Source organism: Acipenser ruthenus, chromosome 4 (assembly GCF_902713425.1).
Source record: "Acipenser ruthenus chromosome 4, fAciRut3.2 maternal haplotype, whole genome shotgun sequence".
NCBI lineage: Eukaryota > Metazoa > Chordata > Actinopteri > Acipenseriformes > Acipenseridae > Acipenser > Acipenser ruthenus.
Genome location: NC_081192.1, coordinates 104,941,381 through 104,969,074, shown reverse-complemented (window position 1 = coordinate 104,969,074; position 27,694 = coordinate 104,941,381). Strand labels below are relative to the sequence as shown.

The following is a 27,694-nucleotide window of genomic DNA, read 5'->3' as shown; positions in this document are numbered from 1 at the left end:
TTTAAAATATTGAATCTTTAGCAATAACATATGACGAGGGTCATACCCTGTCTTCGGTGTTTAGTTAATTTTATAAGGTTAAAATACTTACATTCCCCGTAATTAAACATTTTAACGGTTGGTTTCGCACCACAAAGCAAAAAGGCACTGGCTGTGTTGAAAATATTGATCTATAGTTTGTCAGTGGGTGTTCTATTTTTATTGACCACAAAGGGGCGCTAGAACACGATGTAATGCAGCAATGTCATTTGGCAGAGAAAAGCTTGTTACTAATGAGGAATACAAATCCCTTGAACTGAGTCGCTGGTCTTGCAATGTAAATCCCATTCACAGCTATTAGAGCTAGTGCTTTTGCTTCCTTTGCTGTTGCATATTTCTGTGCTGATTGTTTTAATGGAAATGTATAAAACCAAACAACCTATTTTGAGAATATATAGTATTTGAACATCTTGCAACTCTGCTCACTTATTATGCAGAGAGAGCCTCGTCAGAGTACCACGATTGTTTTGCGTCCTTCTCCCTCGTCAGTTCCGGCTACTCTTCTCTTTGAAGGTGTTTTTTTCTCCCATAATCAGGTTTCTGTGTCTCTGTAAGTTTGTGAAAAGGGAAAGTAAACAGACTGGCGTTGTATAGCATCGACGACAGGACCACATATACCACCCCCCCACCCCCCCAAAACGAATTGAAGAATAGAAACAACGTGCTCTGAATGTAGAACAGACTTTAACTAATGTTGACACTCTTGGGCTGTGCTTTCTGTGTTGGTATGCGACCTCCAACAAATTGATCTGGAACCGCGTCCTGTGGAGTGATTTTAAACATTATTATTATTATTATTATTATTATTATTATTATTATTATTATTATTATTATTATTATTATTATTATTATTATTATATTGTTTTGATTTGTTTATTTATTTATTTATTTTTTATGTTTCTTCTAATTAAGTGTCGATACACTTAATCGAAATTTCTGGAGGATTGCTTTTGACATCCTTTTCCGTTGGCTTTGCGAAGTGCTGAACGGAGACTGTAAAGAAATCCAAGCCGTCTGATGACAAACTTGACTGTTCTTTTGTTGTAGCGCGCTGTAGTGTTTTCTCTTGACATATGGCTTCACTGTATCAGAGATTTACAGGGAAGATCAACACCTCTCGGTCTTTTCCTTTTCCACCCGAAGCCAGTCACCTTCTTGGTGGTCAGATCGCCGAGGAGGACAATGCTGGGAAGACCCCACGCCCCTTGCAGGATAACCGACCCCGTTTGCAATATCAGAGCAGGAGGGAATGTGAAGACGAGGATGTAAGCAGACACTTATTCTATCGCTCTCGTCTTGTGTTTATTGTGTGTGAGTTGCTCATTGTAGATTGCTGCTGTTTAGTTTATCTAGTCTAAACCCGTAACAGTTATGATTTATTAAACAGGTTCCGGGCTCTCACTTACTCATTCCAATTTGCATTGTTATCGTGGTTTGCCTGTGTTGCCTTTTACATATCTGCCTTTGCTTCTTGCTGTTTGCAAATTTCAGTTTAGCTTTTTCTGTAGACTACTGACATATAGGGTTGTGTAATAAAAAATAAAGCTATATATATATATATATATATATATATATATATATATATATATATATATATATATATATATATATATATACACACACACATATGTGTGTTTGTGTGAGTGTGTGTGTGTGTGTGTGTGTGTGTGTGTGTGTGTGTGTGTGTGTGTTATAAAGGTTACACGTGCTTATATAATTACGATTTCATTTAGTTAAGCTTTTTTAAATATGTCGGAATCAACTTAATTACCATTAGGAGGTTAATACCAATAAGCGTCTTATTTTTCAAGCAGATTTTATTGCCTAAGTAACGAATGACTAATCAACAGTAATGTCTAGCTCTCATGATGGATGTACGAGTTAAACCACCTTGGATCGATTGATCTCAGCTATTTGCTGGTGAGCCTCTTTAGAAATACAAGCAATCAATCAAGCAGGATGGCATGCCCGCGCTGCTGCGTGTATTATTACATGCATTCTCTTCCAAGTGGATTTTCAGGCAGCATCGATTTAATCATTATTTTTCCTTGGTTGTGCTGTAATAGACAGAATGTATAGACGTATCTTTTTTTAAGAATAAATATTGTAGACAAGGTTGTCATACTGTACTTTCATGACATAGTTAAACAAAAAGCTAAAAAACAAAAAAAAACAACAACAACACAGATGCATATCTTTCTCGACATACAGTAATTACCGGTGTTCACCTCAAGCATATAAGCTATACAGTCACTGCAACGAAGAGTATGAAAGGTAAGTCACATTCACATATTCAGAGTACATCTTACTCATAGTGTATATTCGCTGCTATTATCACCGTTGTGTGGACCAGATAATGTTCAGTAAGACTGTCGTAGATATCCCGTTGACCAGACGTTACAAGCTACAGCTAAACCGAACATAAACAGAAAATATGGGTCAAGAAAAAGGAGTTTCAAATTCTGCCCCACATATTTTCTTCCTTGAAAGGAATTTTCCCCTTGTTGTGCATTTAGACTTAACAACATGACTGTGCATCAGGAGACTTGAGAAAGCCTTTAATGCAATATTGCAGTGTGTAACAACACAGGAGTATAATTGTAGTGTATAATTAATACGTGTAAGTATAATAATAATAATAATACTAATAATAACAACTCAGTCTATGCATATACTATACACAACAGATTATATATATATATGTTTTTTAAACAAGCCTAGACAATACCCTGGATGCTGTTTATTATCACGTGTTCTTATAATGTATTAACAGCAGGCGGCGCCTTGGCTTGTGGTTGCTACGCTTTATTCATCAGTTGAGTAAAATAATAATAATAATAATAATAATAATAATAATAATAATACTCTAGCTTTTCTTATGACTAATAATAAGCATCGATTCACACCAGTAGCAACTACTACTTTATTTTTCCATCTCAAATTAGAAACAAACTCCGTGTTGCTGTCCAAGGTGCAGAAACCACTCTCCACATTTTACAAAAGCAAGTTACATTTGTATTTTGGGACGTTCTTCATTTGCTTTTCATACTGTTGTTAAACACATACTCAGAGACACCAGTAAATACTGTAGCTGTTAAAACCCACAGTCAGCATTATCCAGACTGTATTCCCTGTGCAGATGCCAGGCGAGAGAGCGCCAGGAGCAAGATCAATGAATGCGGCTGTTAATAAAGAAATCCCTACAGGGAATGTGCAGGAAAAGAACACACCATGAGTGGAATTCTAAATGAAATAGAGAAACGTGGCGACATACATTTATCTGTATAGCTACAAAATGCACACGTGTATTGGAAATTCAGCTGTGACTAAGGGAAAAGTAGTTTATTTTATGTGTTTATAATATATCTTATGCATGTATGTATTGTATGTAGTTTATTTTAATGTACGTGAGAACAGCAAACGTTACCAATGTGTTAGTTACTTTGTTAAAGCTAAAACATATTTAAATAAAATGTTGCTTGATCAAGTCAAAGCCAATAAAAAAATGTCAAACACATTGCTAAAATAACTTTGTATCTGGCGCTTACTCTGATAACCACAGCTGTTCACTTCAGTGTTACTTGTGTTGTCTGTATTTAATGTAGCTTGCTCCAGGGTCTGCTCATGTTAAAAGCACCGATGTTCTCTTTAATTATTCATGTGTGTGTGTGTTGGAGATTTGTTGATAGAAGTTGCTCCTCGGCCATTGGTAACTGATACAGTAGCTTTATCAAGCACCGACTGCAATATAAACTCATTTTAATTCTAGTTTTAAGTACTTGCATCAGAAATTCCCCATGTCTTTATGTTTCTGTGATGACACTGTCACAGACATTTCACAATCATTTTCATGCTAGAAATTGTTCTGTAAAACTTTTTATTTTTTCCCCTCAATATTAGTCCTGTTTTTCTGACTCGTCGGTCACAAGGACCAGGGGTCACAAATGGAGATTAGATAAAGGGGCATTCAGAACAGAAGATAGGAGGCACTTTTTTACACAGAGAATTGTGAGGGTCTGGAACCAACTCCCCAGTAATGTTGTTGAAGCTGACACCCTGGGATCCTTCAAGAAGCTGCTTGATGAGATTCTGGGATCAATAAGCTACCAACAACCAAATGAGCAAGATGGGCTAAATGGTCTCCTCTCGTTTGTAAACTTTCTTTTGTTCTTATGACCAGTAGTACTTGTTGAAGCGCAACGAAGTAAACTCGCCCACGTGACTTTTCTACTGCACCCAGCGGGAGCACAAATGTCATTGCAGCTCACCCTATGGGTTCCCAGCTGAGATAGGTAACTTGGAATTCAACCCTCCCTCACATAGCTAAAGCTTGCACTCCAAAAAGCATTGCTTTTCCAAGGAGATCAATTGGAGGCCTCCTGTAAATCTATGGTAAAAAATACAGGTACAATATATATATGAAGTTCCTTGATGCATTTCTCATAAATAGTGTGCAAAAAAAAAAAAAAGGTACATTGACTGCTCCTTGTAAGTATTATTTATTTTACTAAATGATGAGTGCCAATAAGGCTTTTTTGCTTGTAAAATAACATTTATGGAAAACATTAAATACTGTCAATGTATGTCCACAAAATAGCTGCATGCTTGTCTAATGCTCTTGTCTATAACATTGTACTTGAACCTAGTCTAGTCAACCTGACTTTAACGTTGATTCGATGGGAAAATTGTATAACTGAGCTTATATTGCAAGATGTAGTCTAGCAGACACCTCGACACAAAAAAGTAATCTACAGCAAGTCAAATAAAAACTTACTATCTGGACCATGCTATTTGGTTAAGTTATATTAACTGAATAATGCAGATACTACATGCAGCCATGATGTTTTTGGCACTAAAAACTCTTTGATCTTACTTACACTTCCTTACTAACTGTGTCTTTGCACAGGATAGTCGTCTAAGCATTAGAGATATATGACATGCCGTCAAACTTCAAACAGAATGATTCTTTCAGAATGTAAGATGAGTTGACATTGTTGTCATCAGACTGTTGTTTCATGATCTCATCCCACATGCTCTGGCAGAGCTCTGTGATTTTTATTTTATTTTTTTTGCTCCTAATCGTTTAATGACATGCCTAAAATCCAATAACTTCACCTAAATTAATGATGAGGAATGTGCAGCTTGAAATCAGGACAGTTAATAGGAACCAGCTGGAGCTGCATTAACCCCTGGGATGAGAGGCCTTTGGACTCAGTATTGAAATTAAGGGAGGGGCAGAGTCTGTACAGTGTGCAGCTTTACTGCAACCTGTCTCACTGCTAAAGCATTCCTGGGACTGCATGGGCATCAGGGTCATAGTTCATTTCTTAGCTTTTGGGTTTCTGCAGGTTTTTTAGGAAACCACTAAATAGCAAACTCCATCCATGTGTCCAGCTGACCATTAAGACCACTCTTCATAATGGAAAGCACCCTCTCTCTGTTAATATCATTGTGGTTGTGACAGAGGGCTGCACTACATACAGTATAGTACGTACTACAACAAAATGCCATATGTAAAATAAGAAGAACTTGAATACAAAGAGGTAGCACAATCCCTATTAAAGGATTTACTAATCTCAGCTCCTCAAGTAAGATATACTTAGCATGACTGTCATGCCAGTAGAACAGCAGTGCTCCTGCTGTGGCATGAAACAATATGGCACTTCTGCATGTTTCTATTAAATGTTAAAGCATTATACAAACACACAATAAAGCACTATACAAACACACAAGACAATATTGTTACTGTAATCTAAAACAAAGTGGCCTACCTGGAGTATTAGCACACATTGTCGGTGATGCTGGTTCCAGGGATTAGCCAAAGTGGAACCTCCCTAGCGCCTCAGCATGGCACCTGTCTGGAATGGGCTGGGTGGGGCACTTCACAGGGCTCATCAGGTGCTTTATTGTGAAGTGTGGCTTCCCTAGCACCTCAGCATGGCACCTGTCTGGAATGGGCTGGGTGGGGCACTTCACAGGGCTCATCAGGTGCTTTATTGTGAAGTGTGGCCTCCCTAGCACCTCAGCATGGCACCTGTCTGGAATGGGCTGGGTGGGGCACTTCACAGGGCTCATCAGGTGCTTTATTGTGAAGTGCAGCCTCCCTAGCGCCTCAGCATGGCACCTGTCTGGAATGGGCTGGGTGGGGCACTTCACAGGGCTCATCAGGTGCTTTATTGTGAAGTGTGGCCTCCCTAGCGCCTCAGCATGGCACCTGTCTGGAATGGGCTGGGTGGGGCACTTCACAGCAGTTGTCAGATGGGCAGCTCCCGTCTTCAGTGTTTCGTCGACAAGCCAAATCATGATAGGAGAGATGTTTAAATATAATCTGGGGATCCATCCACTGACAAGCAAAGCAACGCCAGCAAAAGGAATGAGTGTGTACTGAGGCTGAATGCATATGCATTTGATTGTTTTTTCTTCCATAACATTCTTGCTGGTAGAAATGCAGCCATTTAAGATTTAGGTGTTAACATATTTTTGCACTTCTTAAAGCAACACCTCCCAAGTGTATTTGATCTCTGAATAATGATTGCAGTCAAATACAAACATAATAATAATAGAAATTGAAATGGGTCTGTTTCCAATTTGCACATTTGGAAGATGTGATCTGTCTCAGGGTTCTGTATGAGCTGTGTAACATCCTTCTCATTCGCAGCATCTCTAAAGCCATACCAGCTCTGAGGTGGCTTTTCTCACTTCTCAGAGGCTGACATGGATTGAGCCTGCTCAGTGCATAGAGTGTTAATCTCTAAGGAAACTCAGGTGCAGCAGCAAGTGCTGGTGATGACATTGTTTCCTGTAGACCAGAGATCACCCAATACTCAAGCATAGTGTTAGGGAGGCACTACCCTGTAGGAGACCCTGAGGTCTATTCAATGAATCTAAATAATGCCATCATTTAAAAAAAAAAATACTCTGTGGATATTAAAGATCCAGAGGCACTAATTCAACACTGAATAAGTGCCAGATGTTCTACATAAATCCCAGTACTAGTAAATTACAATTCTAGCATGGTTAAATTCCTTTAGTCTTGCGTTCCCTATTCCAGTAAATGGGGGCTAGACATGCAAACAGGTGGATTTCTCCAGGCCCTGTAAAGGACTTCACCGTTGACTAAAGTGCTGTCTTTTAGAAAATGCTAAACACATGCTTTCATAGCAACTGTTTCCAGCTGTTATTGTGCATCAGCTCTACATGTGTCTTTCTCATGAAATCTGGGCACAGACACAAACAAATCATACTAGACCAATGCATGTTTCCACTGTATTTTTACAAGTGATAATAACACAGCACAGGCAGGACTGTTACCTGCTGCTGTTGTAGATCACCTGAACAGACTTGTGACTTCCAGAATATATGTTGTGTGTACCAGTACACTGTAAAAGAATACAATACATATGGAATGCCACTGTTAAATGTGAACAGGGCTGAATTGCATTTCTATACCAAGCTAAACTACTTACTCTGTCTTCTCTGTATGTCATATTTTATTTGCTTGGTGGGCTTAATTGATTAATGATTAATCAATTAATCACACCTGTGGGCTTTGATTGATTCAACAATAATTGATCGATTCATTTTGTCTATCTGAGTGCGGTATCAAAAATGGTGCATGAAAAAGAAATCTTGAAAAAAGGTGGAAGGTACTAAAGACCTTGGCAAAAAGGCAGCTGGAACATTTGCTCATCGATGCTTTCCTTTCACAGCAGTACTACACGTTTATTGTATTATCGGAGTCGCAAGTATACTGATTTTTTTTTATTTTATTCAACGTATTTGTTTCAAACGGTATAGTTATATCGTACTTTTTCTTAAGCTAACTAATTGAAAGCTAACGGTGTACCAAAAACAGCAATTAAAAACTAAGTTAATATTTTAAATGACTCACTTTGGCTAACTTCTATTTACATGTAAGCAAATATTTTGGAACGACAGAGTCTGTCTTTTGAGATCTCAGACTGTCAGGAAGGGGATTGGTCATGCTTTTCTTTTTTAATGTAAAAAAAACAATACTGATGTTTTTTTTAATCCGGACAAATGCCAGAACAGAGTCTGCATATTTCTTTCACAATTTTTACGGCAGTACATGAAGTGTTAGTTTACAGTATATTACAATGGAGCCAATATATAATAGAAACATTAAATAATACAATATAAAGCCATCTATCCCTGAACTTCGACAGTGTCACAGAACACAGGAATAATTTGAAAGTCTTAAGATTTTTAAATAAAAAATGTAATAAGAAACGCTAGAGAGGCTACTGTACTCAATTCTTATTCCAGTGCAGTTAAAACGCAATTATATGTCACTTCAACAGAGTGGACAGTGTGTGCATTTTCATTTAAAGAGGTTGCTTTGAGAAACAGCATTGCTGCTAATACATTAAGCCGCATCTGCCTGGTTTGGCAGCATAGCTGTAAAACCTGCTGTGGCTTGGGAAATTGTTTTCACAGCAGATTCAACATAAATATCAGATTAGTTCCAGTTCAGCTTTTTTATTTTTATAACTAGAGTTTAAGGAATGTATTAAAAGGTAGTAATAATAATAATAATAATAATAATAATAATAATAATAATAATAATACAAAATACTAAAATGATGAATATGCATTTTGTAAAGAAATGCAGTCCTACACAGTGGGCTTCATCATCCATTGACTGTTTATTATAACCCTCACTAACCCTGGCTCATCCTAGCCAGTCTGATTCCAGTCATTATCCCATATGTAGAACAGCTCTGGCCTGGCACACTCACTCCACCGAGCCAGGAGCAGATATAAAGGAGGCCACAATGCATGGTGCTGACATACTGTAACATGGTGCAGCATGGAATCTAAAAACACTGGAAACAAGAGTGTGTGTACCAGGCCCACAGTGTCACAGTGTCGTGAAAACAGAGAAAGGGATGCTTTTAATGAGCTCCACTTTCACAATGTTTCATTCCTTGTTATGTTTATGTATGAACAATACCCAACATGCTGTATGAAATCACTCACCTTGTATAGTTTCGTGTTTGTGTTGAGCTGACCCTCCAGTACATTGAAACACCATGAAGCCTGTTAATTGTGCAATACATTTCAGATGCTTAGGTGCTAAGTGCCTAGGTGCTAAGTGCCTAGAGTTATATGTAGGATTGATCTCTTTCAAAGTTCATTTTTCAGGGGCTTACAAACTAATCCATCAATCACTCATCTGTTAGACTGGCGTGTTTATTTTTGAGCCGTCTCGAGTTCTTTATTGAAACATCATGAAACCTGATAATTGTGCAATGGGTTGCAATGGGTTGCAAAGGCTGTGCTACTAAATGCAATATATGTTTGTTTATTTATTCTTTGCTACAGATCATCAGCTGACCAAATACTGTATATCAAAGGTGTGTGATTAATGATGTTATTCTGTGAGCCCCTGAAGAATAAACCTAGAAAAGGAACAAGTCTAATCATACAGTGTGTTACGACCAGTAAAATTCCCCAATGAAGACCTATGGAGTCTTGTTTCATAGTGAATTATTGGACTAGGTCTTTCTGATTTGCTTTAAGCAACTGTCTTTATTGGGTTGTAATGTATGCTTGTCATTCAGCTGAAGTGCTCTCAGTATTATTCACCTTCCACCTCATCGGAGAACAACAATATATTTAAAATGACCACATTGAGGGACAAAGCCTGACATTCTGTTGCACAATTTAGCAGGTTAGCAGGTCTCAGGTGCATTCCTCTAAAAGGTGAGTGGGTTATTACTGTGTTTGGGACACTATCTGCTCTGCTTGTTTTGTATAAATTATGTATTGCTTCGTTCTACTTGGATCATTATTCACTGGGCTTCACTGATGTTCGTGAAGTTTTTAGAAGCAGCTAGGGGTGCAGCAGTCATCTCTACCTACCTCTGCAACTTCAGCAACAGTCAGTCGGTAAATGGAAGATGTATCCTGTAAGCGCCTTTTTTCATTATGATCATTATTTCTGTAAAATCATATCAATAATTAAATAAACCTAATATAAAGGATGTTTTAATGTTTGTTTTTATAAGATGTTTTTTTTTTTTTTACATGCGGTGAATCTGTTCCACGTTGATAATTCGGTGCTGCATGTTTATGGTACGAAGCATAGCTTTGAGAACATTATGATGCTATTAGTCAGGAAAAAGTAGATAGGCCTATGGAAAAGCCCATCTGCGTGACTCACAATGGCTCAAAACCCAGTTACCTGGCAGGCTACGCAGCATCATAATCGTTGCCTCCATTTATTTTCAGAGCTTTCTGATAAGGAGCCTGCACACAAATCTAATTATCCACTCCTGTTTGCTATGTTACCATCTGTCTTCCTGAAACTCCTTCCTGATCGGGTGACTGTCACACACGGGTAATGAGTTTTTCATGTCACCCGTGTCAACCCAAAAGATTTTCCGTCGGATTTAGAATCATGACTTTGAGTCGTTTGTAACAGTAATGTTTGAAAATAGGAGACGCTGTTGTGTGATATATCAGTAGAGACCCATGTTTTTCGCAAATACGAAATAACACGAAATGGAACATGTAAAACTAAATAAAATGAAATGCAAATTTAAAAAGAAATAACACAAAAAATCATTATAAAATAAACATATAGTGACATTTTTAAATTGTGAGGTTTATACAGAAAATACTGTCAATAAATACTTGTAATCGCAGTTGTCAAGGCTCAGCCGTTAGTCAGACATGGTCTGAAGGGAAACGGAAGCTGTGAATAGCACTTGCGCAGATGTATAATTTGGAGCGAGTTGTTTGGGAATTAAAGAGAAGAGACTTGTTTCTAAAGTGCATAACAAATAAACAACGCTGCAAATATTTTGAGCATGAGGGGATGTATGCAGCTGACGGTGACAAAATAATGATGTGCAGATTTTGCAACTGTCGGCTGGAATGGGAGTCAAAAGTTACCGCCGTTAAGCATCATTAGCTGTTTAATGCTTTTGGGGAAAATATGGCTTGTTTACTTGTACAGTATTTTGTATTAGTATGCTAATTCTTTTTTTCTGTTTCAAGTGGTGCAAACTTGAGTAAATGCTGTTTTGGTTTTGAATGGATTTGAATGAATGAATCTGCTTTGATGTATTTAAATACTGAGAACGCCCAAGCTTGTTGTATACTGCAGCCCTGCTTCGGTGCAATGGGATTGAAATACAAATCCTATCGTTTTTTTAATGGGTAGATAGCTTTATGTGCAATTATTATGACAGGCCCACAACAGTAGGGCAGTGTAAATTATATATTTTATTTGATCTTATTGTATTTCTATAGAGGGCATGGGCAGTATTTACTGTAAATAGACAGTTGATTAAAAATAGTGGGGGACTGTACGTTACCGTTACTGCCACGAATGAGAAATTATGGTAACTAAATTATTTTTCTGTGCAAGGTTTGTTTGTCAAAATGTTAAAAAAAGGATAATGTTTAATAAAAATATTTATGTAGTTAAAACATGATGTATACTATACTATTGATATGCATCTATTTGAGTTGTTTTATTAATGTGTATCTGTAATAAAACAACATTTGTGAAAAATAAAATGAAAATGATCAAAAATAAAACGAAGGGCTATCTATCTATCTATCTATCTATCTATCTATCTATCTATATATATATATATATATATATATATATATATATATATATATATATATATATATAATATAAATAAGTGATTTCAGATAAAACAAGGGGCTCTGTATATATCAGTGATTTCAGAATTGCAACCATGTGAGGTTCTGGGAGCAGAAGCAAGGGCTCCTTGCTTTCTAATCTTCAATCAGATTGCTGTTTAAACCATTAGTCAAGCAGCCTTGACAGCCTTTTTCATTTGCCCTTTTGCCCCACCATTCCACCCTGCCTCGGAGGCCAAATCCATTGGAATCATTCAAGAACAAAAGCACTCGATCTTCTGACTGCTCACAGCCATTGTTCCTGTCCAGAATAGGAATCATTCAAGAACAAAAGCACTCGATCCTCTGACTGCTCACAGCCATTGCTCCTGTCCAGAATAGGAATCATTCAAGAACAAAAGCACTCGATCCTCTGACTGCTCACAGCCATTGCTCCTGTCCAGAATAGGAATCATTCAAGAACAAAAGCACTCGATCCTCTGACTGCTCACAGCCATTGCTCCTGTCCAGAATAGGAATCATTCAAGAACAAAAGCACTCGATCCTCTGACTGCTCACAGCCATTGCTCCTGTCCAGAATAGGAATCATTCAATAACAAAAGCACTCGATCCTCTGACTGCTCACAGCCATTGCTCCTGTCCAGAGAGTGTATACAAGGAAAGCATAAAGGGTTACTTGTATTTTATATTATACAATTTGCCTGATGTAGCCTACTTTGTAAAAATAAATAAATAAAAATAAATAATAATATGCTGCAAGGTAAATTTCATTAAATTACCATAAACAACCTATCATTCTTCTGGAATTGTACTTGATAATGGATGTGATGCTGAATTTTGCCTTTTAAGGCAGGTTATTCAGTACTGTACTGCTAGTCTTTTATGGGTTACTGTGGAAACATCTATTTGATAAACGGTAAAGCTTTTTCTTGGCAGTCTACCATGCTAGTAGCTGTAATTGATGCTAGTAGCTTTCATGTTAGTACTCCTGTGTGGCTATATTTCAATACAGAGAAAACATTTTTTTTGACCATAAATCTGACTCTCCGTTGTGAACTTTTCAGCCTCTTGTACTGACATGATACAGATTCGTTTGTCATCCGTTTATTATTATGGTTAATCTTTTTTTTCCCAAATGGTACAAATTCTACTTTTATTCTGGCCAACAGACCCCTGAATGACTACACAAGATAGCACCGTGGGTTTGTTATGGTTTTATTATTTTTTTTTAATAAAATTTACATTATTGAAAATAAACACCAAAACTGCTGTACATTTGCATTTGCTTTATATTTTTTTGTATATCTGCCTGCTTCCTATCTACAACTTATAAATTACATTATTTGGATACCAATCCATACCCCCGTCTCATGGTTATAAATAATGTTATACCATTGCTGTCATATAATCATTTCATATTTTAAAGATATGCAATGCAACCTAATTCTGGATGCTAATGCTCATAATGAACTATAGACTAGTATGTGTTATGTTGTGACCTCTTGTAAAGGCTGTCATTGTGCTGAGTTATAAGGCCTTTGCACACTGGATCTGATAACGCATCCGAATTTATCTAAGAAGAAAAAAACGGTCCTGTGCATTCCCTATTGCACTTTGTAACTGTCGTACGACGGTGATGCGTCAGTTTTGAAATCGAAACAAGTTTGATTTGATCCGATTTAACGTGCATTAAAAAATGCATTGACCAATGAAAAACGATTAGGAAGACACGTGGGTGGGTTCTTGCAGTTCCCTGAACAAAATGGAAAATCTAATTGTGTGTGTCGCCAAACAAAAATTACTTTATGATAAATCCAACAAAGATTACAAAGACTTTGAATAAAAAGAAAACATATGGAAAGACATTGCCGTGGACTTGGGCATGAATGATATGTATTATAAAACATGAAATTATAAATTGATAACATACATTAACACGTGGATTTTGTGCAGTATAAGTTATTGCAAGCATATACTTTTTTATTTCAATTGTAGTCGAGGAAGTAAAGAAGCAATGGCCTAACCTGGAGACACATCAGCGAAAGAAGTGTGACGGGGCAAGAGCGGTCAGGGCTGAACAGTCAGAAAAGAGGGGCAGTACATGAAAGGGATGGAAAGTGTTTTCAGTAGCTAGCTTCCCAACTTTTATATATATATATATTTATTACAGGAGCGAGTGTTTGAAAAATGTAATATTGGTCATATGGTTCCTGATGCTATGACAACCGTGTTGTGTAATATCATATATATATATATATATATATATATATATATATATATATATATATATATATATATATATATATATATATATATATTTTTTTTTTTAGGTATTGCGGAACATTATTATAGATCTAGTAGAAATGTAATAATTAGCAAACGTCTTCTTTATATCACATTTAACATTTGTTGTGTTCAAAGTTATGCAATAATTAACAGAATTGTATTTTTTTTTTAATTAAAATACTGAAACTAGGTATATTTACTACAAAGCCTCTACTGCATATCAGCGCTCTGAAGTACGATATTAACGCATCTAGTGTGCAATGGATTGACGGACAACTTTTTCGGATGACGGATTCTAAATGACGGAACGGATCCAGTGTGCAAAGGCCTATAATCCTTGCAGGCTACAGGGACCCATGAATAACGTGAATTACAAAAACAAACAAAAAACCATGTCAAATCTAATCTGATAGAAGAACGTTTTGATGAGCTTCTCTGCAGTAACATGCATTCACAGGCAAGGAGGGCACAGCCACATTATTTTTATTGAGCAGTACATTCTGAATTTACAGCGAGCAGAAGGCTTACTGAAAGTGATCATTTGCATTTGTTTTGTAATATGTGAATGTGAACCGCATTATTAATCAATCAGCTGCTTAACTGGTGTTCCAGATGAGCACTGTAATAGACCTTGCATGAATTTCATTTTCAGAAGGCTCTTTTTATTACATTGTGTGAAGTCAGGGTGATGTGTCAGCCACAAAAAATAAACAACCCCATAAAAGACAACTAGAGCCATATGATTTGTTATACTTTATATTTCAGTGACTTTATATACAACACATGCTTTCTATATGAAGTCATAGACCCAGGGTGAAGCCAAACTGGGTCTTGTCTAGATTAAAGGGATGTGTTGTCATAATGCAGTTATCACCAATTCAAATTCATTTAACTTCCCTTTGAAGTATGATACTTGTGCACCATCTATCTGCTGTGTGTGAGACAGACAAAGCATATCTGCACGTGTTTTTTTTTTTTTTTACGCTATTACAAGTGCACATTGTTAGGTTATAAGTGCCCTATCGAGCTGTAAGTTATGTGAACATCCCTGGTTATACGTGATTTATATTATATAATGTACATCATATTAGGATGCTCAACAGTAGGTTCTTACTAAGAATACATTTACCCTTCGTAAAAAAAAGCAGGGCAATACAAACTGTATATCATTGCAGCTGCAAAAACAAGAAGAAAACAACCTGCTTTCAATACTGTAAACCTGCACACTTTAGTGACTGAACAGCAACAGTACAGCTGTTGTATTGTGCAGCACACATTATAGTCCAATTTAAACTAGATCATAGAAACAGCGAAGTTGGTTAAAATCAATGGCATGCAAATAAAAAGCAGGGTTGCGCTAGTCTAAATAGTTATACAGCTGTGTCATAACAGTGTTATTTTAACCTTTAATTTGAATTTCAGCATGAAACCTACCAGATTGTAAAAGAGCCAGCATTTAAGCCTTACAGTCCTGAATTATTTTTATTGAGTATACATGAGAACATGGCAACATTTTATTTTTTTTACATATATTTCTACACTAGCTCAGACTGGGACCTAGGAGTCCCGTGAGGTTCCAGCGTGATTTCAGACGGCATGTGTTAACATACACTGCTAAGATGAGGCGTGACCTGGAGGTCCTGCAAGGACTGGAAGGGTTAAGGTTGTCTTGTTGTTTCACACAAACGCGTTACAATATATTGGTCATGTCTCATAATTAGATGGTAATACCCTCCATGCAATTATTTTGTATTGAGGACCAATTGTACTCCCAGAAAAAACTACCCAAGCACTTTTATATTCTGCTGTATACAGATAGTATAACCTCATGTGGAGGGGTGGTGGGTACTTCACAGACACACACGGGAGACAGAAATTTTATTTGAAAACATCGCACTGGTGCCCAGTTTTTTTTATTTCAGATGTTCTTTTTTTCTTTTAGCCCGCAGAGGGCGCTGTTGTCCGTGGCCTGAGTACCGGCAGCGATACACCACAGGTATACCAATACTGGTAACAGTTAAAAACACTGGTGCACTCACAGGTGCTCAAAATAATAATGAAAGCAAAAGGCGAAATAAAAAGGGAAAATAAAACACAATAATAAAATTACAAAACAAAAAGTGCTGCTTACGCAGTGCCCCCACTGCCGCTAAGCCGGTCAGTACGGGCCTCCGACCTACGCTCCGCTATTTATTTCTATACACTGGGGTGGCCAGAGTTCCCCATATAACTATACCTGTCCCCTCGGGAACGGAATTATTTATTTTAAATTTTAATTTATTTTAAGGCAAGCTGTTTTCCCCAGCCGTGCTTGCCTGTTTTGGTCGCTCGCTCCATCCACTGGCCTTCTCAGCCAGCGTCTCTGTGTGTTTCCAATCACGGCCCCCCGAATGCATCACCAAGCGCAGTACTTATGGCCGAGCAATCCCCCAAGGCCCGCCTCTCAGCCAGTCAGAGAGAGGGAAAGCCAACACACCCTCTTCACCACCTCTCAGTGTCACTGCCATGACTGACAAGCGGATCTACGAGGCTGCTGCCCCCTTCCTGCAGTACCAAGCATGTGCCAGATAGTCAGCACAGATCTCTCCCGTTACACCTCATTATATCCCCCAACGCTGTGCAGGAACCAGACTGAACACTCAAGCACCGAACCATTCACTAGCCTGTGGAACAGGGCTTTTTCCCAGGTAGACAGACTTTTGTGGTATTAAAGGCTAATATATTTTATGTACATATTCAGTTAAAAAAAAAACCTGTACAAACTCCTGACTTAAAAATAGATCTGAATCATAGCTTTGAATAATACCTTCTATTGTTGTAGCTATACGAAGGTACTGTAGCTTTGTAAGCACAGTAAGTGGAATATGTTTACATGACATGTAAAGCAATCAGAATGTAACGATTCACACATCAATTTGAACTCAGCAGCTACAGCACAGTGTAACACATTCATGTTTTTGTTTTTTTTTTCATAAAGGTTAAATGGCCCTACATAACTACCTGCATATTCCTAGAAAATAATACATTGGCAACCAGCATAGCATGTATATAAGTATCGTATTTATAACATGTCAAATGTGTTCTCAAAACATTTGTTACTAAAACGCTGCATACGTTATATTATTTAAAGCAGTAGTTTACAGTAAAGGTGTTAATGGTTACTGCTTTGTAACCAATGCTATGATACCAACATGTTATTAATATGTATTTTACATTTGTTTTCATTGAAGGATTATTCACATAGTTATTCAGTATTAAGTAGCCTTTATTCACATAGTTATTCAGTATTAAGTAGCCTTTATTCACATAGTTATTCAGTATTAAGTATCCTTTATTTAGGAGTCAAGAATCCCAAATTGTGTCAAATTCAAACTAATGTACAGTATAACAGAAATTACTATTCCTCTTTTGCTCAGACTTGAAATCTCTGTTATATCTGATTTATTATCATTTGAAAATGAATTAATATTATGCGCCAGTGTATGCATACTGGGTATAAAGAGCACCAGGAGAGCTGTGGAGGTTATTATTATTTTTTTCTCATACTTGAATTGCTGTACTGTCTATTCACCAGCAGAGGCAATATTGTTCCAGCTGGAGTAGCTACAGAAGGTCTGTCTGCAGGCTGGTGCAGCCCCTTGTGACTTGCACAGAGCCAGGGAACGCTGGCGTGAGATGAGATACAATGCACCAGCATGGCCATGCATATGGCACAACTTTCTAAAAGGCAGATTTAATTGTTTGGGTACAGGCTGGCCTGACATAATAAACCAGTATATTATTATAGAGCCCCACTCCACAGGAGATGGAAACAGATGGATTGTGTCAGCTCCAGCACGAGGGGCATGCTTGTGCTGCATTTAGGAAAGACATGACAAGAGAAAGAATCAAGCAGCTTGATGTTGAGCTGGGTTTTATTTCATAGTTTTTTTTTTTAATAAAAGAAACATGGCTGTGGTGCATAGAACTAAACCATTTGATTCTCTGTAATTGAACTCTGTGTCTTGACTGTGTGCTGTGTTGGGGTGGCTAATATAATAGGGTGTTCATCAATCTATTCATCCCTTTTCTTTGTAGTTGGCTTATTGTAAGATGCCACTGTTTGATAGAATATTAAATATATTGCGTTTGCTATTTATAAATATAATTCTACATATTTACAGTAACCAAGCCTAGATGAAGCAACTCTTAGATTTGAAGAGATTAATAAAAAAAAATACTCTGAGCAATTCTAATTTTAATTTCTATTTATTATTATTATTATTATTATTATTATTATTATTATTATTATTATTATTATTATTATTTTTAATGCAGAGATTTTAGAAATCTTGAAGAGCAAAAAGAAGCATTGCTATTATTTAGCATGTTGTAATAGTCAATAGAGGGCGTCGCTCCCTTAAAGTATGTTCTTTAACTCCTCATGCACATGAGTACTGGTCTGCACTGTAGAATACAAAGGACATCAATTTTACAATACAGTGCTACAGTGTAATCGAAATGTTTTGACGTTAATAAACTGTCAGAAGATTTTGCTGCACAGCATCAGTGGACATGTCTTTTAGAATATAGAAGAGGTTTTTAAACGTGCGACTAGTCCTGTCTCCACAAATATCAACAACCATGCGAGGTGTGCATGGCAGCTTTACCATTGCTAAGAACTATTGGATGAGCCTGTAGAGACATACTTTAATATACAAAGCGCCTTATATTGTTTTTATATAAAACGCTTTGATGTGCATGAATGTATTCGTGATTTGTGTGTGTATATACAGTGCCGTGAAAAAGTATTTGCCCCCGGTCTGATTTTCTGCATTTTTGCACATTTTTCACATTGTATTTGGTCAGATTTTTTTGTGGGTTGTAGTAGTATATAGAGGGAGTCTGAGAGAAAAAAATGACACCAAAGTTTGGTGCTTCTTTCATTTGTTTGGTGTGCAAGGTAATCAAACATGCAATCTTCAGGTGTAAAAAAGTCATTGCCCCCCCCTAGTTAACTCAACCCAATTACAGGGATAATTAGGGTCAGCTGTTTGAGTACTTTGGTTAACAACCAGGCCTGATTTGGGCCAGCCCTGCCCAATATAAATCTGACTAACTTTGGCCCTTACCATCAGAGTGAAGTTGTCAGCACACAGGTTCTAGAGGCACAACATGCCAGTCAGAGCCATATTGTCCAAATGGAGAAAGTTTGGAACAGTAGTTTATCTTCCCAGGAGTGGCCATCCTCCCAAAATCTCTCCAAGAGCAAGGCGTAAAATCATCCAGGAAGTCACAAAGAACCCTAGAACAACATCCAGGGATCTGCAGGCCTCTCTCGCCTCAGCTAAGGTCAGTGTTCATGACTCCACCATCAGAAAGACACTGGGCAAAAATGGGATTCATGACAGAGTAGCAAGGCAGAAACCATTGCTCACTAAGAAGAACATGAATGCTCATCTCAAGTTTGCCAAAAAGCACCTGGATGATCCTCAAGAGTTCTGAAACAATGTTCTATGGACAGATGAGTCAAAAGTGGAACTTTTTGGCCGACATGGGCGCTGTTATGTCTGGAGAAAATCAAACGCTGCATTCCACAGTAAGAACCTCATACCAATGGTCAAGCATGGTGGTGGTAGTGTCATGGTTTGGGGATGCTGTGCTGCATCAGAACCTGGATGCCTTGCCATCATTGAAGGAACCATGTATTCTGCTCTGTATCAGAGAATTCTACAGGAGAATGTCAGGCCATCCGTCCGTGAGCTGAAGCTGAAGCGCAGCTGGGTCATGCGGCAAGACAATGATCCGAAACACACAAGCAAGTCTACATCAGAATGGTTGAAGAACAAGAAATTTAAAGTTTTGGAATGGCCTAGTCAAAGTCCAGACCTAAACCCCATTGAGATGTTGTGGCAGGACCTGAAATGAGCAGTTCATGCTCGAAAACCTACAAATGTCATTGAGTTTCGAGAGACTAATCAATAACTACAGGAAGCGTTTGGTTGCAGTTATTGCTGCTAAAGGTGGTGTAACCAGTTATTGAGTCTAAGGGGGTGATTACTTTTTCACACGGGGTCATTGGTTGTTGCATAACTTTCTTTAATAAACAAATGAAATATGTATCAAATGTTTGTGTTATTTGTTCACTCAGGGTCCCTTTTATCTAATATTTTATCTAATATACGGGCAGCAGTGTGGAGTAGTGGTTAGGGCACTGGACTCTTGACCGGAGGGTTGTGGGTTCAATCCCCAGTGGGGGACACTGCTGTTGTACCCTTGAGCAAGGTACTTTACCTAGATTGCTCCAGTAAAAACCCAACTGTATAAATGGGCAATTGTATGTAAAAATAATGTGATAACTGTATAATGTGAAATAATGTATAATGTGATATCTTGTAACAATTGTAAGTCGCCCTGGATAAGGGCGTCTGCTAAGAAATGAATAATAATAATAATAATAATAATAATAATAATAATAATAATAATAATATTAGGTTTTGGTTGAAGATCTGATAACATTCAGTGTCAAAAATATGCAAAAATGCAGAAAATCATACTTTTTCACGGCACTGTACATATATATATATATATATATATATATATATATATATATATATATATATATATATATATATATATATATATATATAATATATATATACACACACACACACACACAAGAATACCACTGGCCTGAATACTGTATAGTCCTACTTCATTTCTGTTATATGTTAGGATCCTAGTTGAAACTCAATTTCATCACAATCAGAGCAGCCTAGCCAGCTTCTAGTTCTTTCACTGGAATACCCTGGGTTCATTTCTCAACATGTACAACATCTAGTAAAAAAAACCCAAACAAACAAACACTTTGTCAACACATACCTGTGCATCAATAAGGAGTCGCACTGAGCATACCCCCATTCGGTCACTGTTATTTACATTTCTAGAGTTGGAGTATGGAGTTTGAGGAGTTGCCTTCTCAAAGCTTTGATACAAAACAAAACATATATGCTTTATAAAATAGATACATAGAGAGGAAACTTAAGGGTAGGTGTACTAAGATAGGCTAGTCGCAGTGCAAACATACAGCAATTTGCATTTCTGTTGCGACACTTGGCAAAGTAAATATTTTGTTGTATGTACTGAGAGAAAATATGTTAATGAAGAGAGCCGCAATAGACTAATTTAAATATTTGTGTCATCTTCTTAGCGAGATCCATAGCATTATACATTCTGAGAGTCGTGTGACATTGTTCAAATAAATAGCAGGAGTTGAGTTGTGGTTTGCTGCAACAGAGGGTGCCCGAAGGATAACGTCTATACATGCAAGGGTACAAGAATCAAAATAACATAGTTTTTGTTCAATGTAAATGTCATTCAGTTTGGTCTTCATTTTACTTATTTTAATACTGTTATATATATAAAAAATGAAAGGCAATTTAATCCCATCAGATTCTATAATGGGGCCCCCACCTTCACCCCCAAAAAGCTTTTCATAATCATACAGTAGCCCCTCGCTAAACCGGACATGTTTGCCCGACATAAGGAGGTGCCGGGTTTAAAAACAATATAATAAAATCGCACACACATACATTTCTAGTGCTCACTGCATTTTAAATGTAAATCATTGCGCTGAAATAACACTAATGTGTTTTGGGTACGCTACACATTACATTATGTACAAATATAAATAGCATACAGTACAGTAGTAAAATCAAATGAATACTTAGTGCACTTTCTTTTTACTTTTGCCTGTAGGCTACCAGTAATACAAAATAAATCATGCTGCTGCGTTGTGTACACATTGGTGTACAATGCGAATAAAGCATTAATTATTATTATTTTTAACTTGGCCTACTAAGGCCTTGTACACAGCCTACATGTGGTTGTGAGTTCACCTTTTGCTCTCAATACGGTTTAAGTACACACACAGTTTGGTTGCAAAAGGCAGCGACAACTGCACTAGTTAATCCTGTTCAGAACAATTAGCAAGTTCTGCTATTAATTCAGTTTGGTTCCTTAATGCGCAACAACTGTGTGTTTGCATTAAAACTGCACTAAAACAACTGCAGTAGGTGCTCATGGATTTCAGCGCAAGTAATGATGTCATCGTTTATCAGACATTTACGTGTGATAAACACCGCTAAAAAATATAGGTGCCTGATGAGCCAAGTTGATTTTTTAATATTGATGAATAGTAAATTCATAACAATAGTAAATAGTGCATACATAGAATATATATTTTTTTATTTAATCAAAGTACAGTTGTATAATATTCTGTTGTAAGAAACTTAAATGCAACTTAAATAAAACAATATGGGACAGTTCGTGTCCCCAAACGCCACAGTGCCACCGCAGCTCGTTTTAACACCGATACCGAACGTCTCGTCTGTGTGTTTTGGCACCTCAGGAAAGGTCTCAGCAAAAGACAGACGCATATACGACTCCTTAGACATGCATACATTTTTAATCCAGTCATTTGGAGACCACTCAAGTCGTTCCCAATAGCCTTCTGGTCGGATGATCGCCCAAATGTTTCGATCTACAGTCATAGTACTGCAGATCATCAGCACTGTATTTAGCAGTGCAGAAAAAGCAAAACGGTGTCTCTGCTGGTTTTGCAGAAAAGAGCATAGCTGTGCTTGACGAGCTCTCGATTACGTGCTGTACTTTCTTCCAAAAGCATAAACAAAAACACAGTCTCCATGCTGCCGCCACACAAACCTAATGAATGTCGTGTAATAATGGCCCGAGTTCAGATAGTTTAAACAGGGAGTCACTTCAGTAATGAAAGGCATGTGTGTACAACAAACAACTGCTGCGAGTGCAGTCTGTTAATACCGTTGTCGGTGGATGAGCTGGAGTGGCACATGTGTGCAGTCTATTGTTCCCAACATGTTGGAGAAACCAGAAAAGTTGCATACATAAAAAAGAAAGATAGAAAGACAATTACCCTGTTTCAAAGTTTCAAAGTCCTGTAGATGGGGGCACAGTTACTCTGAATTGCCTGGTTACTCTCTCAAGTGTCGATTCTACGAGTCAATAGGCTGTGCAATAGTGCTAGTCTAGTATATGAAGAATAAAGTACTGTAGGAAATAAGAAGGGTACTGTAAAGAATGCAATAATCAAATACAGTGGCAGAAACACATGTATTAAACACACATAGACGCTCCTTGTAATACTTGAAATTGACGGTATATACCGTATATATATATATATATATAATATATATACACTTTCATTTCTGTTGCTCTTTAGGAAGTTAGGAAGCACACATATCGTAGTTTACTTTAGCATAGTCGTGGACCAGGTTCATCACGATTGTGGTAGTTTACTTTAGCATAGTCGTGGACCAGGTTCATCACGAATGTCGTAGTTTACTTTAGCATAGTCATGGACCAGGTTCATCACGAATGTCGTAGTTTACTTTAGCATAGTCGTGGACCAGGTTCATCACGATTGTGGTAGTTTACTTTAGCATAGTCGTGGACCGGGTTTATCCGAATGTTGTAGTTTACTTTAGCATAGTCATGGACCAGGTTCATCATGAATGTCGTAGTTTACTTTAGCATAGTCGTGGACCAGGTTCATCACGATTGTTGTAGTTTACTTTAGCATAGTCGTGGACCAGGTTCATCATGAATGTTCAGAAGAACTATGTGACTCAAAAGACATTGTGGCATCTAAGTGTACCACAAGGCTCTTTATAGAAGCCGAACGCTATAGTAAATAGTTACCATAGCTAAGCTGAAAAGAAGTGAAATATTTCAATTGTGTTTTAGAGCCAGTAAGCAAAAGTTCAGTTTTACTAGCATTCAGCCTCCTCAATCCCCTGATCTCAATCCAATAGGTTCGGTATGAACTTTTAAAGAACAGTCTTCATCATGTTCCTCTGAATGGATTAACATCCCTCAGACCCCGTCAGCATGTTGTGGAGTCAATGCTACGTCATTTGCAAAAGTGTGGGACCATCTATGAATTTTTGTATTAAAGCTTTCTTTTCTCATTATAAAAATGTTTGATTTCAAAATCAAAGTAAAAGCAAGTAGTGATGGTGACACTAAAAGAAGAAAGATCAGAAGATGTAATATTTCAGCAGGATATCAAAGAAAATGGAACAAGATGATTATGTAGAAAACAAGGATGTTCGGGCTGATGTTAGGTAATGGCCAGTTATTATGATGATAAATTGAAGGCTGTCAAACAGATAATTAGCAAGTGGCCTAAAAATAGTACTGGTTAGAAGAGAGATGGCTAAAAACAATGTTATGCAACGCAAATAAAACCAAAGGATACTGGATAGTGTTTTAGTCTCCACTCAATCTTTTTGTCTGTACTGAGGTCGGGCTGTTCTAACAAGGCTTTCACTTGCTGTCTGTTCAGTGCATTGTCTTCATTCATTTGCTAATTGTCTGTTTCAGAGCCTTTAATTTATAATAATAATTACTAGCAGTTACCTAACATCGGCCCTGCTGTTGTCCACATATTTTTCTTGTCTCCTAGAGAACAAGAGAATCAGTTTGTTCCATGATCTTTGACAGTCCTGCAGTCAGCGATTTGGTGAATCATTAAATGTTCTCGCAGTCTGTCAAAGTTTACAGGCTTTTCTTCTTTTCATGTCACAAACAAAACTTTTTTTTTATCTTACTAAGAAGAATCAATGATACTGAAATGTTTAGGTGATTAGAACATTGCTGGGTGCAAAACAGGTTCTGTTTTGTATGCAGGTTTAACAGGGCAGAGTCTGGGTGCGAACCGGTGACCTAAGCACACTGCAAGTGAGAGTCTTAATCACAATGCAAAAGAGCCGGGCTCGTCTGCATTCATGGTGTTGGAGCTTTTAACCTCACTGCATCTCATTGACAGGAGACACAATCCGTAACAGCAGTGTGTCACACAACACTGCCCTTACACATGCCTCATGTTTGCAAGTGATCCATTAAACACAAAGAAACAACAACTTCCACACTTTGATGTAAAAAAAAACACATAATCAGATACCACACTTAAATCACTGATAGAGAGGCTAAGTCTCTGTGGTCCAATCTGAGCCACTCTTTCCCTTGAATTACTAGGACATCAATTCTCACATTCTTCTGTGTGTGCTGTTTTCACAAACTATAATTATCACTCCTGGGAAACCGTTCCCCTCCTTGAAAATTCTACTTCGCTTAAAAAGTTGCTGCTAAAATACAGTACTAAAGTGCTAACTTTCTAATTATATTTCAGTCTATTCGTTAATCTTTCTTTTGAATACAAAATTTAAATTATTTTTTTCTTTTTAATTCTGTGTAATTTGTCTTGCAAGGGCTGTGAAATTGCTACTGAAATTAGGATTCGTCTCACCGGAGCCAAACTCTGTAAATATGTCCTCACAAGTTGACTGTGTAGTCAACAGAACTGCCACTTGTGCTGGAGTTGTTATTTTTTGTTTCTGTAAGCTGTGATTCATTTTGTTGTTTGAACAATGGCAGTAGGATGCTTGCAGTGTAGACCGCTGTGTTTACAATCTATCTTCCACTATACATGTTTTAAAACTAGAACTGATTGGTGAAATTGCTATCTGTTTTTATTTTCTGTAACTGATGATGTACACAAAAATGGGTGGTGCACTCAATCACAATTCAAAATGGTATTGTAATACAAATGTAGCATGGACGGTACGCCCAGTTCAGTAGTCAGTATATAAATATGTTCATTTGGTCTGAAGGGTGGATTTATTGACTTTCAATAGAAGAAACACGGAAAGTTTTGCAGATAATCATGTTTTTCAGAAGATATACACAATGTACATTGTAACTTTGTATAATAATATTGTAATTATTTGTAAGTACACATGTATTTACTAAGTAACTACTATGTAAATACACAGCAATTAGAGACACAATGTAAAGTTTTACCAGTAGAACTTTAATAAAAGCATGGTAAACTGCAAAATTACCTTGCGGAATTACAGGGGTAAACCTTTATAAGAATAGGTTATACTTTTTATGGTGTAAGTGAAAAATTACCTTTTGGCAGCTGTAGTTTATATCCCAACTGAAACATGTTAACCACTGCACAAGAGTCAGGCATGAGCAGTTCTAGAACTTTCAGCATTTTAGTAGGGATAGAATCTATAATGGCTCTAAAAGCTGTATCAACAAATGAAATATATTGGATGGAGGCTCAGTATTGTGGCTACATGGGTCACAGAGCCGCACAGTGTGAAACCACCTACCTGGGCCAACAATTTTCAGAAAGGAAACACAGAAAGGAATTTTTTTTGCTCCTGCAATTTTTTGTAATGGCTTTTATTATTAGTATATAATTATTTTATATTTGTACAGAGTCATGATTTTTTGGTGGTTGTCAGGACCACTACACTTTACACACATGTTTTTATTTTTAGTACAATGTGATCTTTTGTTTTTGTAACTCCATTGTTAAGTGGCAGTAATTCAAATATAACTGTGTAGGAATACATATGGAGTAAGCATCAGCCCAGGCTGCATTCACCACTTACGTACATACTGTACAACAGGTGGTTTTAAACTATGGCTTATACGTGAGGAATGAATATTAGTGTTAGGGTTAAGTTTGAATGAGTGTTTACTTCAATTCAACAGTAAATCATATGCTTGTTCATATGTAATTAGTTTTGAAATAATGACACATTATAAAGTGTTACCAAAAAAAAAAAGTGTCCTAATAATTGAAGAATGTAGGGGTCTATTTTAACAATGGCACACCGTGTATGAGTAAATGTGTTATGACGCAGACCTCCACTGTTGTTCTTTATTGCTGCTAGTGATGTTAATAAAAGGAAGGTGGGATTTATAGAGCACAACACAAATAACAACAAAGTGTACAACACAAGTCTAGGAGCAGTCTGTAAACAGATCTTGAAATGGATTAAATGGCAATTCTTCAGGAAGGTAATACGAGAGGCATTCATCAGCTGACACAGCAAACTCATTTCACTGTGTAAGAAGCTCGACATTCAGAACCTGCTCGTACTAGACCAGCTACAAGCACTCATATTTCAGATTATCAAGCATTCAAATTACCCATTGAAAAAGCATTTGTTTTGTGTCAGCAGAATTTGTGGTATTAGTGTAGAGGGCAAATGAAAATACGAAGGTTGGTGTAATTACTCAGTCTGAAAGGTTCTGACAAGGAATAAACAAACTGAGGCAAGGCAGGCACTACTGTTAGCGGCCCATCAGTATACTTGACAACAAATAGTTACACAAGCCATTTATAAGCTGAATGACTGCCAGCCTTTTCTAACTTGTCTCTCTTGATATTTTCTAATCTTAGTATCCATCCCATTTATTGTACAGCCCTATCTTCCCTGTTAAAGTAGCAAGTATCATTGCAGTTTATACTCTGCCTATAACCATCAGAGCTAAGCTGCGCATAAAAAATTCTAAGTGATAGAAGCGTATGCTGAGTACTGTTTCAGTTATTTATGAGATAGTATTATCTTCCTCAGTAAAATCTGTTTGTTTTTGTTTCAACAGTATGAGGTATATCTAAAATCACTTGAAAACCTCAGACCATTTGGTTCCCCAATGCTTTGCATAGAGTACACAGCATATGGAATTAGATAGGCCAATATTGTTTCAGTTTAGTTTCTTTAAAAAATAAATAAAAAAGCATGTTCTTGAAGCCTTTGCCTATATATGAATCAACAATGTGTGACCCATCCAATCCATGTGCATTGTTCATAGTGAGGGACGCTGATATGTTCTTGCACACCGC

The 27,694-nt window shown here is 37.2% G+C and overlaps 1 protein-coding gene across 3 annotated transcripts in view; it reads left to right on the top strand.

Annotated features, from left to right (window-relative positions):
• The window catches only part of LOC117400354 (dipeptidyl aminopeptidase-like protein 6), a 279,665-nt gene that overhangs the window by 72,480 nt on the left and 179,491 nt on the right, over positions 1-27,694 (top strand). Inside the window, exon 1 of one of the 3 annotated variants that reach the window (XM_034000186.3) lies at positions 839-1,304. The exons of the other annotated variants lie outside the window; for them this stretch is intronic. Within the exon in view, the coding sequence (XP_033856077.1) occupies positions 1,113-1,304 (192 nt within the window). The 5' untranslated portion in view covers positions 839-1,112. Of the gene's footprint in view, positions 1-838; positions 1,305-27,694 lie in introns of those variants that run through there. 3 annotated transcript variants of the gene reach the window in all.